Source organism: Zea mays, chromosome 2, assembly GCF_902167145.1.
Source record: "Zea mays cultivar B73 chromosome 2, Zm-B73-REFERENCE-NAM-5.0, whole genome shotgun sequence".
Classification (NCBI taxonomy): Eukaryota; Viridiplantae; Streptophyta; class Magnoliopsida; order Poales; family Poaceae; genus Zea; species Zea mays.
The window spans coordinates 58,052,672-58,071,171 of NC_050097.1; the positions used below are offsets into that span (position 1 = coordinate 58,052,672).

At 51.4% G+C, this 18,500-nt stretch overlaps 1 protein-coding gene across 1 annotated transcript; it reads right to left on the minus strand.

The window, feature by feature from the left end:
- Positions 1-9,768: 9,768 nt before the first annotated feature.
- LOC100283848 (uncharacterized) lies at positions 9,769-10,903 on the minus strand. Its single transcript, NM_001156746.2, has 4 exons — positions 10,706-10,903; positions 10,480-10,564; positions 10,200-10,379; positions 9,769-10,046 (listed from the first exon to the last, which is right to left on the minus strand). The coding sequence occupies exons 1-4, from the start codon at positions 10,776-10,778 to the stop codon at positions 9,950-9,952; spliced, it is 435 nt and encodes a 144-aa protein (NP_001150218.1). The 5' UTR covers positions 10,779-10,903; the 3' UTR covers positions 9,769-9,949.
- Between the last annotated feature and the right edge of the window lie 7,597 nt (positions 10,904-18,500).

Here is an 18,500-nt window from a genome sequence, read left to right on the forward strand (position 1 = left end):
CGCCCCATCCTCTAAAAAGAGAAAATTAGGTACTGCTATGGGAGGGCTTGGGGTTTCTGATGGTTTTGCTAGAGAGTTGATGAGGACGTGCGCGGCCCCGGGGGGAAGGATGTCTTCGCCCGAGCTCCGGGAGTCTTCGGCTCGGATGCTGAGGGTTACCGGGGGTTGTTGGCCTAGGAATGTTCCTATCCCCCACGCGGCTGGCGAGGACTTTTTTACATCTCGCATGGTTCGTGAATGGAGGGTTTTTCCTTACGGGCGGAATATTGGTGCTGTTGTGTCAGCAGTGATGGACAAGGATCGCCAGGGAGCTGCACAAAAGCGCCAGGCGGCTGTCAGGCTCGTTGAAGCCAGGCCGAAGAGGCAGCGGGGGGCTGTGAAGGCTGCGGCCCCCGGCAGAAGCAGGCCGCCGCTGGCGGCGAAGTCGGGCGTCCCTGCATCTAGCAAGGCGCCGGAGGCAACGGCAGGCGCCGGAGGCTCGAAATCGGCGAAGGCGGTGCCGCCGTCCAGCGGAGTGGCGGAGGTCGTGAATGCGGCCCGAGCGTTGCCGTTGTCGGGCAAACGTGTCACCGACTTCGCCACCGATATTAGTGTGGACGACTATCTCAGTGGTAAGTCGTTGGCTCTTATTATTATTATTATTATTTTTTTAAATTTATTCGTTGGTACGTCGCAGGGTCGGGCGAAGGCCAACTTGCTATGGTTGCGCCTGCCGCGGCGACCACGACGGCTGCCGCAGTGCCGAAGGCGAAGGGCGGGGCTCTTAGCGCCGGAGGCGAGGTGTCGGCCCTCGCGGTTGTCAGGGATGAGGCGGGCGCTGCGTCCCGCTGGCTGAAGGAGGTGACGGAGGCGCTAAGTCAGGTCCGCTGAGCTGGACTTCGTCCTTTTTTTTCTTTTTTTTATCGGCTTGCTGGGGCCGCGGTCTTACGATTGCTCTGCAGATGGCTGACTTCGCCAGCCGCACTGCGTCGGGGGCCCTCACGGCAGCTGTGGCTGCCGAAGTCGAGAGACTTCGGACACAACATGCTGACGCCGTCCGTGAGAAATTGGCCGCCGACAGCAAGTGCCACGCTGGAGGGAGAGAAGGCTACCCTCCGGCGCCAGCTGGCGAGGGAAAGGAGGGAGACCAACGAGGCCCTTGTCAAGGCGCAGGCTGCGCAGGCGGAGGCTAACCTGGCACGGGCGGAGGGCAATCTTGCCAGGGAGCGCGCCGAGCAGTTGCAGGAGCGGCTCATCGCCCTGGAGAGCCGCGTGGAGAGGGCCGAGGCCTCGTCACGCGCGGAGGCAGAGCAGACGCACCAACTGCTTATAGATACATACCGTGGGCTAGGCGCGGGGACCGGTGATTTCGAAGTGCCGGACCGAGAGCCCGGACTTCGCTGCCTGGAGTGGGTGCAGGAGGAGTTGCAGGCACTCCCCACTGTCGTGGAGGGGTTTATGGCTATGCCTCCCGGTTCACCTGCGAGGGGGCGATGAACACGCTCTCCCGCGAAGGGTGCCGACACTTCGAGGTCTTTGACCAAGCCGATGAAGATTTTGAGCAAGATATCTTTAAGGTTGAGGACCCCGTAGTGAAGGAATCCGCCGGAGCCATCTACGACCGGATGTGGGGTCCGCACGGTCGCGAGGTGGTCAGGGAGCGGGCCGAAACGGCGAGGGCTCAGGTAACGTTTTCGTTTGTTTGGTGTTTGTTGGATGTAAGCTGTGTGTGTGTTTGCTGAATTTTGTGTGTTTTGTCTTAGACGGCGCGTGGCAAAAGGGTGGACGACTTCGGGTTGTTGAACAGCATGCTGTCTGACCCGGAGCCGACCCCGGCGGAGGCCGTGTCTGGGGTCGCCCTGGAGCCGACCTCGGAGACTGCGGAAGACGCGTCGGGTGCCCCCGCATCCGCTGCGGCCGGCGAAAACCTGCCCCCAGAGGTCGCCGAAGGCGCGCCTGATGCCCCCGCAGCTGCTGCGCCGAGTGCTGAAGATCCCGCGGCGGTGGCGGCGGAAACAACAGCAGAAGCAACGGCGGAGCCAACGGCGGAGGCTCCCGCAACGTCAGGGCCTTCGCAGGTGGCGTAGTGGGTGTAGAGGGTTGGGGAATTTTGGATATGTTGCTGAATTTTGGTTGCTGCGCAGGTTCAAGATTTTGGGCCTGCGCACGCAACCGCCACTACTATATTTTTGGCGGCTTCGACCGCGGAAGGTGATAATGAATGTGGTGGATCTGCATCTGAGTTTTTTGATTTTGCTGACTCTGGGAGCTCGGTTGAGTGGACTGAGGAGTCGTCGTCGGAGGACTTGGACTACTTTGTGGCTTTGGATGTGGCTACGGCGGAGGCTTCGCCGCACGCCGCGGACGTAGAAGATGTGTCGGGTCCTAGCACTGGGCGCCGACGACGAAGGGTTGTTGCGAAGCGTAGAGTTAGTGGGGCGGAGGGGGCTCGACTTCGTGTGAGTAGGGCTGGCCGGCAGGAACTGTTGTCTTTGCCGGCCGCCGCGAGTACAGGTGAAGGGGAACTGCGAAGTCTTTTTGCGGGTGAGGAGCTTAGGATAATGTTATTTAATTATAGAGAGATGGGAATTATTCCTAAGGTTGAGCCGAAGTAGAGTGTGGTGCCCTCGCTTGTATATGTGTGAAGGCTTGTGTGATGAAGTTGTGTGCCCTCGCTTGTCTATGCCTACGAAGGCGTTGTGTACATTGTCTGGTGTGTTTTGTTATGCTGTGCTGGTGCAATTATAGTCGGTCTTGGCGCGGACGGTTTGATGTTGTCGTTTCTGCATTTGTTGTGCTAGTCCGGCTGCACCCTTAGGCGACTTCTGCGCGGACAGTCTTCGCGGTAGACTTTGGTTTTTTCGCACTTGTTGTGCTAGTCCGGCTGCACCCTTAGGCGACTTCTGCGCGGATAGTCTTCGCGATAGACTTCGGTTTCTTCGCACTTTGTTGTGCTAGTCCGGCTGCACCCTTAGGCGACTTCTGCGCGGATAGTCTTCGCGATAGACTTCGGTTTTTTCGCACTTGTTGTGCTAGTCCGGCTGCACCCTTAGGCGACTTCTGCGCGGATAGTCTTCGCGGTAGACTTCGGTTTTTTCGCACTTGTTGTGCTAGTCCGGCTGCACCCTTAGGCGACTTCTGCGCGGATAGTCTTCGCGGTAGACTTCGGTTTTTTCGCACTTGTTGTGCTAGTCTGGTGCACCCTTAGGCGACTTCTGTGCGGATAGTCTTCGTGATAGACTTCGGTTTTTTCGCACTTGTTGTGCTAGTCCGGCTGCACCCTTAGGCGACTTCTGCGCGGATTTGTCGCACGTGAGGGTGGCTAGCGCTTAGCCTCGCGGTGACCTCGTATTGGTCGAATGTCGAAGACCGTCGTCGCGGTCTTTTTTCGACGCATGTTTTTGCGGGGGATTGTTTTTGCGAATTACAAGGGCGAAATCAGCCCTGAGAAGTCAAACAAAAAATTTGCGGAGGTTGTCGATGTTCCAGGAGTGCTCCAGGTCCTCGCCGTTTGGCGTTGTGAGCCTGTAGGCGCTGGGGGAAGCTTTTGTCTTGACTATAAAGGGGCCCTCCCACTTGGGCTCCAGCTTGCCCTTGGACTCCGTCCGAGCCGTTCGGACGAGTACGAGGTCCCCTTCGTTGAACTCCCTCGGGATGACTGTGTGGTCGCGCCATGCTTTGGTATGGGCTTGGTATTTGTTGAGGGCTTGTAGGGCGAAGACTCGGTCTCCATCAATGAGATCCTTTGAAGTTGGCTCGTCCACGTCGGGGACAGCTGACGGAACTGTTCGCGAAGACCCATGCTTTATTTCTTGCGGGGTCATGGCCTCCGATCCGTATAGAAGGCGGAAAGGAGTAAACCCAGTCGCCCTGCACTCAGTCGTGTTTAGTGCCCAGACTGCCTCAGGTAGCAGATCGGTCCATCTGCCCTTTTTTCATCAAGGAGCATCTTCTTGACAGCTGTGAAGATTTTCCCATTGGCGCGTTCCACGACCCCGTTGGACTGCGGATGATAGACTGAGGCGAAGGCTAGCTTGGTGCCAATGGAGAAACAAAAATCCTTGAAGTCTTGGCTGTCAAACTGTTTGCCGTTGTCAACTGTTAGCTCGGACGGTACTCCGAAGCGGCAAACAATGTTTTGCCAGAAGAATTTTTGGGCAGTTTTTGATGTTATTGTGGAAACAGCCCTCGCCTCGATCCATTTGGTGAAGTACTCGACAGCGACGAAGGCGAACTTAAGGTTCCCCTGAGCGGTGGGCAGGGGGCCGACAATGTCCAGGCCCCAGCGCTGGAGGGGCCATGTATGGGCGATCAACTTTGTATACTGCGAGGGGCTGCATGACCGAGGAGAAAACTTCTGGCAGGCTTCGCAGGACCGTGTGACCCGATTTGCGGCGCAGATCATTGCGGGCCAGTAAAAGCCCTGGCGGATCACCTTAGCAGCTAGGGCCCTTGGCCCTGCGTGTGAGCCGCACGTGCCACTGTGGACTTCTCGTAGGATCTGCATGCCTTCGGCTTCGGTGACGCACTTGAGCATTGGCTGACTAACCCCTTTTTTGTAGAGTTGGCCTTCAATCAGTGCAAAGTCTCGGCTTCGATGTCTGAGGCGCTTGGCCTCACTGATGTCGGCTGGATGATAATACCCCTGTAGGAACAGGGTTATTGGTGCCCGCCAGTCTTCGGTCATGATAAGGTTGACTATGCGGTGGCCCTCGCTGTCGTTGGTTATTTGGAGCCCTTCAGGGCTCCGAACGGCTGGCGTGCCGATGACATGAAAGAACACGTCGGAGGGCAGAGTTTCGCCCCTGGCGGCAGCCTTGGCCAATGCGTCGGCCTCTTCATTCTTGGCCCGATCCACATGCTGCAAGGTGAACCCCTTGAATTGCCTCTCGAGACTTCGGATGGCCGAGAGGTATTGCATGAGTGCGGGGTCCTTTGCTGCGTAGTCTTTCTCGACCTGGCCGGCAACTATCTTGGAGTCTGTTTTGATGATACAGGTGGTGACTCCGAGGGCCCTCAGCTTGCGGAGGCTGAGGATGACTGCTTCATATTCTGCTATATTGTTTGTGCATCTATCGTATTCCAGAGCGAAGCTGAGGCGCGCTGCATATCTGTGTTTGACTCTAGCTGGTGAGGTAATGACTGCAGCGGCGCCTGCCCCCGCATGGCACCATGCGTCGTCGCAATGGATCGTCCAAACCTTCTCTGTGGACGGGTCTGGTTGTGTTATTGGCCCAGTCCAGTCGACGACGAAGTCTGCCAGGACTTGTGACTTGATGGCTGTCCTGGGCTCGAAGCTGATGTGGTAGCCGGAGAGTTCGACTGCCCACTTGGCAATCCTCACCGATGCCTCCGGGTTTCTGAATAATTCGCCGAGTCCCCTGTCAGAGGTGACTCGGACCTTGAATGCTCCAAAGTAGTGGCGCAGTTTGCGCGAAGACATAACGACTGCGTAGGCAATCTTCTCCAGCTCTGTCATGTTGCACTTGGACGGTGTCAGTACCTCGGAGACATAGTACACGGGGCACTGCCGGACCACGCCCTCGACAGTCTGCTCCTGCACTAGTGCCGCGCTGACCGCATGTGGCGAAGCCGCGACGTAGAGCAGCAGGGGGACCGAGGGGTCGGGGCTGGTAAGGACGGCCAACTCTGTCAGGTACTGTTTTAATGAGGCAAAGGCCGCCGCCTGCTCTGGTCCCCAGGCGAAGTCTTTTGCACCACGAAGTGTCTTGAGGAAGGGGAGACTTCGCTCGGCGGACCTGGAGATGAATCTGTTGAGAGCGGCCAATCTGCCTGTCAGGCGCTGGACGTCCCTGACAGACTGCGGAGGCGTCATGTCTATGATGGCCTGAATCTTGGTTGGGTTGGCCTCGATGCCGCGGTGTGATACCAGGTAGCCCAATATTTTGCCTTAGCGAACGCCGAAGACGCACTTTTCCGGGTTTAGGCAGAGTTGTGCGTCTCGCATGTTCGCGAATGTTTCGGCGTGGTCGGCGAAGTGGTCCTCCTTGCTCTTGCTGGCGACAACAATGTCGTCCACATATGTGAATATGTTTCTGCCAACTTGCCCTTCGAGCACTGTTTTGGTAAGCCTGGAGAAGGTGGACCCGGCGTTCTTGAGTCCCTCCAGCATTCTGATGAAGCAATATGTGCCGAAGGGTGTTATAAAGCTGGTGCTAGCCTTGTCTTCTTCCTTCATGTATATCTGGTGGTAACCGGAGAAGCAGTCGAGGAGGGACATGACTTCGCATCCGGCCGCGCTATCGACTATTTTGTCGATCCGCGGCAACGGGAAATTGTCCTTTGGGCAAGCTTTATTGAGACTGGTGAAGTCGATGCACATTCGCCACTTCCCGCTCTTTTTCTGCACCATCACGACATTGGAGAGCCATGTGGGGTAAGCCACCGGCTCGATGAATTTGGCTTCCAGGAGGCGGTGCACTTCTGCCTTGGCGGCCTCCGTCTTCTCGTCGGACATCTTGCGAAGCCGCTGCTTTTTCGGCCTTACCGAAGGGTCGATTCCCAGACTGTGCTCAATTATTGAACGGCTAACCCCGACCAGATCGAGGGCCGACCAGGCGAAGACATCTTTGTTCTTGGACAGGCAGCAGAGGAGCTTCTCTTCTTCATGTGAAGTAAGGTCTTCGCTGATAATGACTGTCTGCCTGGGCGTGGCCTGGTCGAGGGGGACAGTCTTGGTCCCGTCGTTGCTCTGCAGCTGTGCCTTGTCGTGCTGCTTATTGGTTGGGCTGGCGGGCGCGGGGACCTCACATTGGGCCGTGAGGCAGTGCACGTTTCTTTGACCGGGCATGAAGTCCCGCTCTATGTTGCGCGCAGTCTGTTGATTGCCGAAGACTGTGATGACGCCTAGCGGACCTGGTATCTTCATACATAGGTACAGTCCGTGAATGGCTGCTTCGAACTTATTGATGGAGCCTCGGCCCATGATGGCATTGTAAGGATATACCATGTCCACAATGTCAAAGGTTATTTGCTCACTTCGGGCATTGGGTGCTACACCGAAGGAGAGAGGCAGCTCTATTTTGCCGACGGGGAAGGTGCCCTTGCCGCCAAAGCCATACAACGGGTTGTCCGAAGGCTTAAGCAGGCTGTGGCTTATGCCCATGCGATCGAAGGCGTGGAGGAAGATGATGTCCGCCTGACTGCCGTTGTCAACTAGGACTTTGTGCAGGTCCTAGCCTGCCACGCTGCAATTGATAACCATGGCGTCGCAGTGGGGGGCGCTGTGCAGGTCGACGTCTCGTGCGTCGAAGGTTAGCGGTATGTGGGACCACCTTGTCTGCACGACTGGGCCAGTGACGGCGACATGGTTGATGTTGCGGTAGTGGTCCCGCTTCTGCCGCTTGGTGTCGAAGTCGGTGCTGGACCCCCCAGTTATCATGTGGACGACTCCGCGATATGGTTGATCGACGAAGTCTTCCTGCTTTGGAGCATGGGGGATGTTTTGATGTTGCTGGTGTGGTGGTGGGGGTGGAGGAGGTACGATTTGTACTTCCTGATGGTGTTGGTAAGCGTGGTGCGGTGGATGCGGGCGGGAGCGTGGATATATGGTGGAGGGGGTTGCTGGTAATTGTGCACGACAATTCTGGGGTTGTCGGCTGGCTGCGCCCGTGCCATTCTGTCTCTGGTGGCCTTCGTTTCGGGGCAGTCTTTGGTCTGGTGGGCGCAATCTTCGCCATGGAAGAGGCAGTAGAATCGGCGCGGCGGCTACGCACGCCCTCGGCCCCTACCACGAGTTCCATTTTCGCGGCCCTGGGGGGGGATATTCCTGGCGACGAGGGGGGTCAGCAGCGGGATGCTGGTTGGCGATGTTGTGCACTTGCTGCTGATTGCGGCCGTCTCGACCGGAGTCTGGCTGCGGAGTCCTCGTCCACGTGCGGCTGGACTGTGGGGCATCTTTGGGTTTCCGCTGTGACTCAACCTTGCGCTGGTGGAGCTCCTCGGATTTGGCATATTTTTCAAAGAGTTGATATAGCTCCTGGAGGTTCTTGGGCGGATCTCTGATACAGTGGCTGTAGAGGACGCCGGCACGAAGGCCACTGATGGCGTAGTGGATAGCTATCTGATCATCAACGGAGGGCAGCTGTGACTTGAGTGTTAAAAATTTGCGGTAATACTCCCGCAGAGTCTCCTTTTCCAGCTGCTTGCAAAGCGAGAGCTCGGCCAAGGCGTCGGTGTCTGGGCGGTACCCTTGGAAGTTGAGCAGGAACTTGTCCCTGAGACTTCTCCAGGAATCAATGGACAGCGGAGGCAATCTGGTGAACCAGGTGAGAGCTGGGCCCTCTAGGGCGATGATGAAAGACTTCGCCATTGTGGCGTCGTCCCCTCCGGCGGATGCAACGGCGACCTGATAACTCATTATGTATTGCGCCGGGTCGGTGCTGCCATTGTACTTGGGATAGGTCCCTGCTCGGAAGTTAGCTGGCCAAGGCGTCACTTGCAGGTGTGGCGCCAGGGGACTTCGTTCGTCGAGATAGTTGACCCCTTGGAAAGGCGCGGCGTGCGGGAAGGTGTGGTCGCGCTGGGGGAAACGCGGGTCCTCCGGTTGCGCGCGGTGTTGCAGGGGTGGCCCATGCTGCAGGCCGAGGTGGCCTTCGCGCGTGTCTTCGAGTTGTGCGCGCTGCTGGAGGGGTGGCTCGTGCTGCAGGCCGAGGTGGCCTTCGCGCTGCATCAGCGCAATCTCCCGCTCGAGTTCCTGGGCCTTCTGCTCTTCGTCGCGTATCATTTGCCGCACTTTGGCTAGTGCGGACACACGCTGGCGCTTGGCCTCCAGTATCTCCTTCTGCCTCTGGAGGTTGCGGTTCTTGAGGCGCAGGGCGCGCAGCTGTAACTGTTCTTCTGCTGAGACGCCGAGGACTTCACCGTCCTCGGTGAGGTCCGCGCCCCCCGGTGGTGCGAAGCCTGAGGGTGGCTGCGGTTGTCCCTCAGGGCCGCAGGTGCGGAGAGCGTCGTCTTCGCAGGTGCGAGGAACATCGTCTTCAGTGGCCTCTTGGTGGGTGGATTGGGTGAGGGCGAGGGCCTTGCCCTTTCTTGCGGCGAGCAGTGCTGCCTTCGCAGCCTCGTCAGCCTTCGGGTTAGCTCTCTTGGGTGCCATCGCGGGTGGTTTTCTCGTAGCACGAACGGTGGGCGCCAAATGTTGGAACTTGCTCTCAGCTGCAAGGGGATCCAACAAGGGTGAACAGTGACGTTAACAGGGTGCTCGCGCTAGATGGCGATAGCTCCGTTAATCTGGCCTCTCACGGGCACTGTGCAGGGGTATGTATAGGTACCTGAGCGCGCAGCGCCTTGAGCTAAGGATGCATGTGCCCTCAGCTACCTAGGTTATCCCCAGAATATTCCCATAAAGCGGGGTTACAGACCGTAATTACAGGGATGCCTTTACAAATTAGGCCCGTAACGCACGACGGCCACGCGGGGCCCGCTACGATGGGCCGGATCGCACGTGGGCCTCTGAGCTGGACGTGGCCGCACTGTGGGATGCCCTTCGTCGCCGGTCTTCGTCTGGTGCGGAACAAGCGAAGGGTGTCCCTGCCTGTTTTGTTTCTGTTAGCTCAGCTGCTGCAGCGAAGGCTTCGAGCGAAGGGTGGCGCCTTTGCCTTCGCCCCAACAAGCTCTACCTAGATTGATACCCTAAACCCTAAACACAATATGTTTTTTTTACGACGAAGGTAGTAATTTTAATGTTTGACCTGATGTAGTCTAGAAAAAAAATGCTTTTTTTATCAGAGTAATAAGTAGCTGAGAGGGATACTAGTAGCTAGATGCATCAAATTAAACCTGAGCGCGTTGGGGCCGGACGGCATAGATTTTACATTGAAGCTCAAAAGTAGCATCATACATTACATTCGACGAAATCGGAACCCTATACAGCAAAGGTTCGATAGCGGCGAGCACGCACGCAACGCAACGCAGCGCAGCACCAGGGATGATGGATAGGATCTTAACCGCTTCACTTCTCGAAGTAGTCCTCGGTCCTGCCCTTGAATCCGATCTGGCCGAAGGTGAGCACGATGAACAGGCCCAGGTGCCACGTCACTAGCCACAGCCTGCAACGTACCATGCCACCACACCAGTTCGTGTTCGTCAGTGAGCTTTACGTACTTGTCATGCCGAACTAGCTCGCGAAGGCCGGCAGGACGCGTGCCGGATATGCATGCATGCCCGGATCGAGAGGTACGTACACGGTACACTATACTCACCAGAACTGGGAGGTGACGGGCGGGGGCGTGGGGAAGTGGGCCAGCTCCTGGCCGATGCTGGAGAAGAAGAGCCCCGTGAGGCTGTTGCCGTTGATGGCCGGGACGCTGGACGGCCCCATCCAGCCGATGAGCCCGAAGCCGATGACGCTCAGGTCCCTCCGCAGCCAGTCCCGGGGAAACCTGGCGATCGAGCGCGTACGGAGGATCAGCAGCGACTAGTATAATATATATACAAGTATATTTCACAGAAAGCTCGTAATAAAAAGCTCAGTCAACTCACGTCATGCAGGTGATCCTGCCATTCCTCTCCAGGTTCCTGCTCATCAGGGGGTTCCTCGCCGACACCCGGCTGCCCCGCGTGAAGCCTGCAGCGGCGCAAGGATCATTTCATATGCACAGCATGCATCATCTACCGTCCAATCCCAGTGTCGCAACTACGTACAACAAGAAGCAAGAAGGTGCATTTCTGCACTGCTTGTTCAGAGGAATGGAAACGAGGAGCGTACTGGTGGAGAACGCCGGGCGGCTGGCCAGGGAGGCGCCGGCGAGGCCGGAGACGGTGGAGGCGGAGGCGGCCATGTTGTCTGTCGGTGGTTCAGTCGTCCGTCAGCTGCGACTACTGCAACGAATAATGGATGCCCAGGCCGGGCTCCGTTTAATTTGTGGCTGCGCTGCGCGGCGGGCTAGCCCCAGCTGGTTCTGTGGAGCGGAGGCGCGGAGAGAGACGCCGCGGATTGTTGTGGGGGCGCGCCTGGTGTGGATCACTTGCAGCGGATGAAACAGATTCGCCGCTCGCCGAGGCGCCTATGGGAGCGCTACACTTGGACATGTCTGGATAAGCAGTTGGGCCGTGCTGCCCGTGCAGAGAACGCACCGTCCTGGCTCCTGCAGATGCAACTTTTTTTTCCTGTTGAGTTTCTGCTAGGGTAACACGTGTACGCCGATATCATTGGATTATCCGGTGTCCGGACTCTTCATTGGCTCAAGGAATTTCCATTCCGTACAGGCCCGCCTACCACTAAAAGAAATTGTTATAGCAGTGCGTGGTGGACCCATAGGAAGAGTGAGTTTAGAGCTAATTTGGGAGTCATAAAATCGGAGCATTGAAGAGAATAAAATTCTCTCATTATTAAATTTTGAATAATAGAGGGACCCTCCAATTTCCTTCGGTTTTTTGACTCCTAAACTAGCCTTTAGAGTATAAAACTTTGGCTAAAATGGAAAGACGTAATAAGATGGCAGACAAGAACGACGATGATATTTTAACGAACGACAGTGATCATTTGAAAAACTTCTTGCATTGTAATATTTTTGTAATGCAAAGAGCATGAACACTCGAAGCCTTTTGGTCTGTATTGTAAAGTAAAGTATCCTCGCTTTGGTTTACTGATTTTTTTGCCTTTATGGTGTGTGAAACTTGAGTCTTGCGTGTTTTTTGAGCCGAAGGCGAAAAACGCATCCTCTTCTTTTTACGCGTTACAAAGGCGATACTCTTCGTAGTCATGCTTTGTATTCCTTTAGAAACAACTTCAAAGATTTTTACCTTTACTAGCTCTGCATTCCCTTAGAAACGATTTCTGATATTTTTCACCTTTACTAGGTGATTAGAAACTATATCTGCATTCCCCTAGTAACGACTTTGGAGTTTTTTTGCATCTTCACTAGGTGATTAGAAACTAGCTCTACATTGCCTTAGGAACGACTTCAGAGCTCTTTTTACCTTCACTAGGTGATTAGAAACCAGCTCTGCATTCCCTTATGAACGACTTCGAAGCTCTTTTCACCTTCACTAGGTGATTAGAAACTAGCTCTGCATTTCCTTATAAACGACTTCTGATATTTTTTCACCTTTACTAGGTGATTAGAAACTATATCTACATTCCCCTAGTAACGACTACAGAGCTTTTTCATCTTCACTAGGTGATTAGGAACTAGCTCTACATTCCCTTAGGAACGACTTCGAAGCTTTTTTCACCTTCACTAGGTGATTAGAAACTAGCTCTGCATTCCCTTATGAACGACTTCGAAGCTCTTTTCACCTTCACTAGGTGATTACAAACTAGCTCTGCATTCCCTTATTAACAACTTCTGATATTTTTCACCTTTACTAGGTGATTAGAAACTATATATGCATTCCCCTAGTAATGACTATGGAGCTTTTTTCATCTTCACTAGGTGATTAGGAACTAGCTCTACATTCCCTTAGGAACGACTTCGGAGCTCTTTTCACCTTCACTAGGTGATTAATTAGAAACTAGCTCTGCATTCCCTTATGAACGACTTCGAATCTCTTTTCACCTTCACTAGGTGATTAGAAACTAGCTCTGCATTCCCTTATAAACAACTTTGGAGCTCTTTTCCTTTCTCATACGAAGATGTGTTGCGACGTTGTTGTTGTCATTGCACATGAAGCGCCAGCACACCGTTATAGAGTTTCGTAAATTTGCAAGTAAATGTAAATAGACAAGGATATGTGATAGTGCTCCTTGATGGCTTAAAGTGTTCTTACCCAGTCCCTTGGGGTCTTGGTATATATGTTTTGTCTCCGGGACCATATTGTTAACGGTACGAGCTTCGGAGCCCTCCCTACTGTCCTGTTAGTGCATATCTTGCACTGGGAGCTTAGTTGTACCAGCTAGGACTTGGTCATAGGGAGGTGGCCCTATGATGAAAGAGGTGAGGAGCGACCATGCGCTCATCACAGGGTTGCTTGAAGCATTTGAGGCCGAAGGCTGATGTAGCCTAGGTTCCTAGAGCTGAGGGTGGATATGTTGTGGAACATAAGGTGAACAGTACGAAGATGTACTAAACACCTCCTTCAGCTGAGAGGACTGAGCAGTTGTCGTAGCGATATACTTTTGCTTGTGGGTAGTGTGGTGGCAAGTCCTCGTTGTGTGGTCCTTGTCCTCACCACAAAACAGAAAGAATGTTTTTCTTGGGTGCATTGAACCTGCCACCGAACCTTCGACCTCCTCTTCCTCCTCTCGAAGCTAGTGGGCAAAATGTACTCTGAGAGGATTGTTGCCGATTGTTTCCCTGCTATTGTTGGCCTGATTGTCCCTGAGATTGGATTGCCTTCTCTTCACTTTGTGTTGGGTTGTGGATACTTCGGATATGTATTCAGTGGAACCTTCCTTCGAAGCCCCTAGCGGCTTCGGTGTATCTGTGGATCTCCTCCTTTCTCCGGCGGAAATTATTTTCAGCCCTTATGTATTCATACATCTTTTGCAACAACTTCTCTAAAGAGTGGGGAGGCTTCCTGGCGAAGTATTGAGCTGCTAGACGACATGGTGGTTACAACTTATATAACATGTTCATCAATTGTTACATAAATAATATGCATATAATTTCGTTTTCCTGAAATGTGATAGCTTGTTTAGCTCACGACAGAGGCAAGAATTACAAAATTTAGTGTCATTTAGCTCGTTTCGCCGTTAGTGTGCGCAATAAAGGCAAGCATTACGAAATTTAGCGCTATAATGGCCCTGTTTGTTTGGGCTTTTTTTAGCTTCTGGCCACCAAAAGTTGCTACGGACTACCAAACGCCTCAGCTTTTAAACCGTCTAAAATCAACATGAACACAGAATCGGTTGAGTCGTCACGATAGTAGTAAATTGTCGCTTTCTAGATCTTGAACCCTTTGGACCACTTCATCTTTCTCAGTATGTAATCCCCACGATACTCAGATTTTCTCACAGCCAGATTTTCTCCACAGTCAGTAAAGTTGGTCAGAAAAAGGGTACCAATTAGAGCCAATGTAGCCAACATGCGTGACAGGGGAAGGGGTGTGCACTGCAGTCGGTCTTAGAGTGCCTCATTTCTATACTATGAAAGCCGATTCAAAACGACGATAAAGGCGCTATCCATGCCGGTTCAAATTCTTGAAGCCGCTCGATCGTGAACCAATGGCCTATGTTCATCATGGTCTCGGTAATGTGTGAAATACGACTCTTGCTCCCTTCGCCTCTAGAGACTTCTAGCAGACACTGGCCACCTCTTCTCGCTCCTTCCGGCTCACCCCTCTTCCTTGGTGGCGAAGTCCCTGTGCGTGGACGTGGCGACGAAAGTGCTGAGGGCATCAGCGTCGGAGCCGGTAGCCGTCACCGGATCCGGTGTCGCTGTGGATCTAGGGTTCCGCAGGTGGGTCGGTGGCGGTGGAGAAGACCGCAACATGCGCTTTCCTGGAGGACACCTTCGGCCGGATCTTGAATGTCAGCGAAGATGAAGAAGGCTTAGACGATGTAGCTTGTCTATGGACGTATCACTCTCGAAGCTCGACGGATTTGTTGGTCGGCGTCATCGGCGTAAAGCTAAAGCAATTGTAGCTGCGTCGAAGAAGCCTCGCTTCAGTGAAAGGTACGACATCTTCTGAAACCCTTCATTTCCCCATTCTTGATCTATACTTTCATAGTGTTGTAAAGGTTGATTCCGGTGACGTGGGTGGTAGGTGATAGCTGGGTCTTTGTTTCAGAATCACTAAATGTATGATTTGGTTGTATGAACGAGTTGATTTGCCATTCTGAAGAGGGACACCATTACCTGTTGTTTAATTAGTTGGTTCTCTTCGAGTATAGAAATGATGAGCATGTCAATGTGTACTTAAATAGATGGAAGTATGAATAATTTATGCGGCTAATTCATTTTACTTGAGGTACTGAAGGAAATGCTAAGTAGTAGTTGTGATTAAAATCTAGGGATTCAGTAACTTGAAGTTACTTCACACTATTCAGATTTGTTATAGTGTACTCTCTTCTTATTCCTCAGACTCTCTGCATTCCCTTTGGGCAACACGACAACTCTCATGGTTGTAGCCTCCAGATATCTGATCTTCTTGGTTTATGTTCTATTTTTTTGGCCAAGTCATGTTCTTCCGCTTTCGTTTTTTTCCAATTCGGTGATAGGACAGGTTCTCTTCTCTTCTTTTTATTTTCCCCATTTTACCTTCTCCCTTCTTTTATAATATTTCCTTATATCAGAGTCTGCGGACAAAGCACCAGAAAAGAAACATGCAAACAAGTCATTGACACAGACAAAGGTGAGCTTTGGAAGAATCAATTTGTACACTTTCTCAAAGCATCAGATCTAACATACCTTGTGAATTTATTGTACAAACGATACACAAAGGATTTCATTTGTGTTTTGAATCCTTAGTGGCAGCTTCATTTTGGAATGACACTGAGTGGTAACCTTGCTCCTTAAGGACTACACCAATGAGGTGATTATTTCTTACATTATCCTATTTTCTAGACAAGTAAAATGCAGTAGTTGGCTACATGTTATGTTCACCTTAATTTTTTATTTCCCCTAGAACTTCCTTTCCCCCTTAATTTGTGTTTTACATGTTCTTGCGTTTATCTACATGTGTGTGTATTATCATATATCTGATCTACCAGGTATAGGGACACTACCTTGCACATATATTTAGATATGCTACAAATACAACTCATCTATAAACTCTAAAAAATGCAGGTTCATAACTCAGACTACGTATGGCACTATCAAACCTGTTTACACGATGTTATGAGGTCAAGTTTCAAATGGAGCATGTTAGCACAAATAGGAAAAGGAAGCTAAGTAAGCGATCTCGTTCCAACTTAATTCAGAACATGCAACAAAAAAGTTGAATATCTTACTGGTTGTCTACCTTATGATTTGTTCATGAAATTTGTCATGAGAATCATACTAATGTGTGCTACGCCCCTTTGAACATACCTCGTGTCAAAGCACGGCAGCACGACATGTGTGTAGAGAACTGTTCAACAAGTAGCATAGTAAATACATTACTATAATGGTGTACACCAGAAAAGAAAAAATGTATTAGGTGTGGGCACATCCTCTCAGCGGCGTGTCACTTTGCATTTTGGACACTTCGATCCAGATTTAGTTAAAACGCTAAAAGGTACATATCATTCTATCAATGTTTAATCCAAGGTATTCCCTTTCTATTCTACCTACAATTCTCTACATGCTTACATGGTTTCATTTAAGTTTGTTGTTATCTCATCGTAGTCAACATATTCTCTAAGGCTGTCAACTAGTGAACTCTAGCTACTACGACCTACAGACGACGAAGACGAAGTCAAGATTTCTCAACCACCCAACATCGAAGACAAGACTGTAGAAGGGCTACTCAAAATTGATCTAAACATGTTCCCTGTGATTACCCTGATATCTTCTTGTGTTCAAATTATTTAGTACACCAATAGTATGCTTATCTGATTTACAAAATTTGCTGCTTACATGATGTAGCCAGAAGGGTACACATGTTTTAGAAAAAAGTTCTCATACTTCATTTCTACATTAATAAGATCATCTGACTCTTTGTAACCGCTTAATCATAGGATCATGAACTCTCTGCACGTCAACATGACAAGGACAAACTGCCCTCGCCACCTAAAGGTATGTCCTTATACAACAGCCAACCCTAAAAAGGAATATATTAACAGATAATGTTTTCCATTCGTTTTTCCATACATACATTTATAGACACAAATTTTAACTCTAACTTACAATACATACTGATGAAGCAAAACATGTAATATGATCAGGACTACCTGAAAGTCGCCTAGAGGGGGGGTGAATAGGGCGAAACTGAAATTTACAAAGTTAATCACAACTACAAGTCGGGTTAGCGTTAGAAATATAATTGAGTCCGAGAGAGAGGGTGCAAAACAAATCACAAGCGAATAAAGAGTGTGACACGCGGATTTGTTTTACCAAGGTTCGGTTTTCGCAAACCTACTCCCCGTTGAGGTGGTCACGAAGACCGGGTCTCTTTCAACCCTTTCCCTCTCTCAAACGGTCCCTCGGACCGAGTGAGCTTCTTCTTCTCAATCAAACGGGAACAAACTTCCCCGCAAGGATCACCACACAATTGGTGTCTCTTGCCTCGGTTACAATTGAGTTGTTCACAAGAAAGAATGAAAGAAAGAAGCAATCCAAGCGCAAGAGCTCAAAAGAACACAACAAATCTCTCTCACTAATCACTAAAGCTTTGTGTGGAATTGGGAGAGGTATTTGATCACTTGGGTGTGTCTAGAGTTGAATGCTAGAGCTCTTGTAAGTAGTTGGAAGGTGGAAAACTTGGATGACTTGAATGTGGGGTGGTTGGGGGTATTTATAACCCCAACCACCAAACTAGCCGTTTGGTGAAGGCTGCTGTCGACGGGCGCACCGGACAGTCCGGTGCGCCATCGGACAGTGTCCGGTGCGCCAGCCACGTCACCCGGCCGTTAGGGTTCGACCGTTGGAGCTCTGTCTTGTGGGCCCGCCTGGCTGTCCGGTGGCGCACCGGACAAGTCCTATAGACTGTCCGGTGTGCCACCCGCTCGTGCTCTGACCTCTGCGCGCGCAGGCGCGCATTTAATGCGTTGCAGTTGACCGTTGCGCGCGAAGTAGCCGTTGCTCCGCTGGCTCACCGGACAGTCCGGTGAATTTTAGCGGAGCGGAAATCCGAAGCTGGCGAGTTCAGAGTCGCTCTCCCCTGGAGCACCGGACATTGTCCAGTGGTACACCGGACAGTTCGGTGAATTATAGCGAAGCGCCTCTGAGAATTCCCGAAGGTGCGAAGTTTAGCTTGGAGTCCCCTGGTGCACCGGACACTGTCTGGTGGCACACCGGACAGTCCGGTGCGCCAGACCGGGGCACACTTCGGTTATCCCTTGCTCTTTTTGTTGAACCCTTTTCTTTGTCTTTTTATTGGCTTGTTGTGAACCTTTGGCACCTGTAGAACTTATAGACTAGAGCAAACTGGTTAGTCCAATTATTTGTGTTAGGCAATTCAACCACCAAAATCATTTAGGAAATAGGTGTAAGCCTAATTCCCTTTCAATCTCCCCCTTTTTGGTGATTGATGCCAACACAAACCAAAGCAAGTATAGAAGTGCATAATTGAACTAGTTTTTGCATAATGTAAGTGCAAAGGTTACTTAGAATTGAGCCAATATAAATACTTATAAGATATGCATGGATTGTTTCTTTATTTTTAACATTTTGGACCACGCTTGCACCACTTGTTTTGTTTTTGCAAATTCTTTTGTAAATCCTTTTCAAAGTCCTTTTGCAAATAGTCAAAGGTAAATGAATAAGATTTTGCGAAGCATTTACAAGATTTGAAATTTTCTCCCCTTGTTTCAAATGCTTTTCCTTTGACTAAACAAAACTCCCCCTCAATAAATTCCTCCTCTTAGTGTTCAAGAGGGTTTTGATGTTAATTTTGAAGAGGGTATACCAATTTGAAATTACACTATGAATAAGATACCAATTTGAAAATCCTCCTTTAAAACCAAATTGAAAGACTAA

Bases quoted from the DNA above. Each gene is read 5' to 3' on its own strand.
- LOC100283848 (NM_001156746.2), bottom strand. From the start codon at position 10,778: ATGGCCGCCTCCGCCTCCACCGTCTCCGGCCTCGCCGGCGCCTCCCTG. The intron at 10,565-10,705 runs GTACGCTCCTCG...GCGCCGCTGCAG, and splicing joins CCGCCCGGCGTTCTCCACCA to GCTTCACGCGGGGCAGCCGG. The intron at 10,380-10,479 runs GTGAGTTGACTG...CTCGATCGCCAG, and splicing joins GGCAGGATCACCTGCATGAC to GTTTCCCCGGGACTGGCTGC.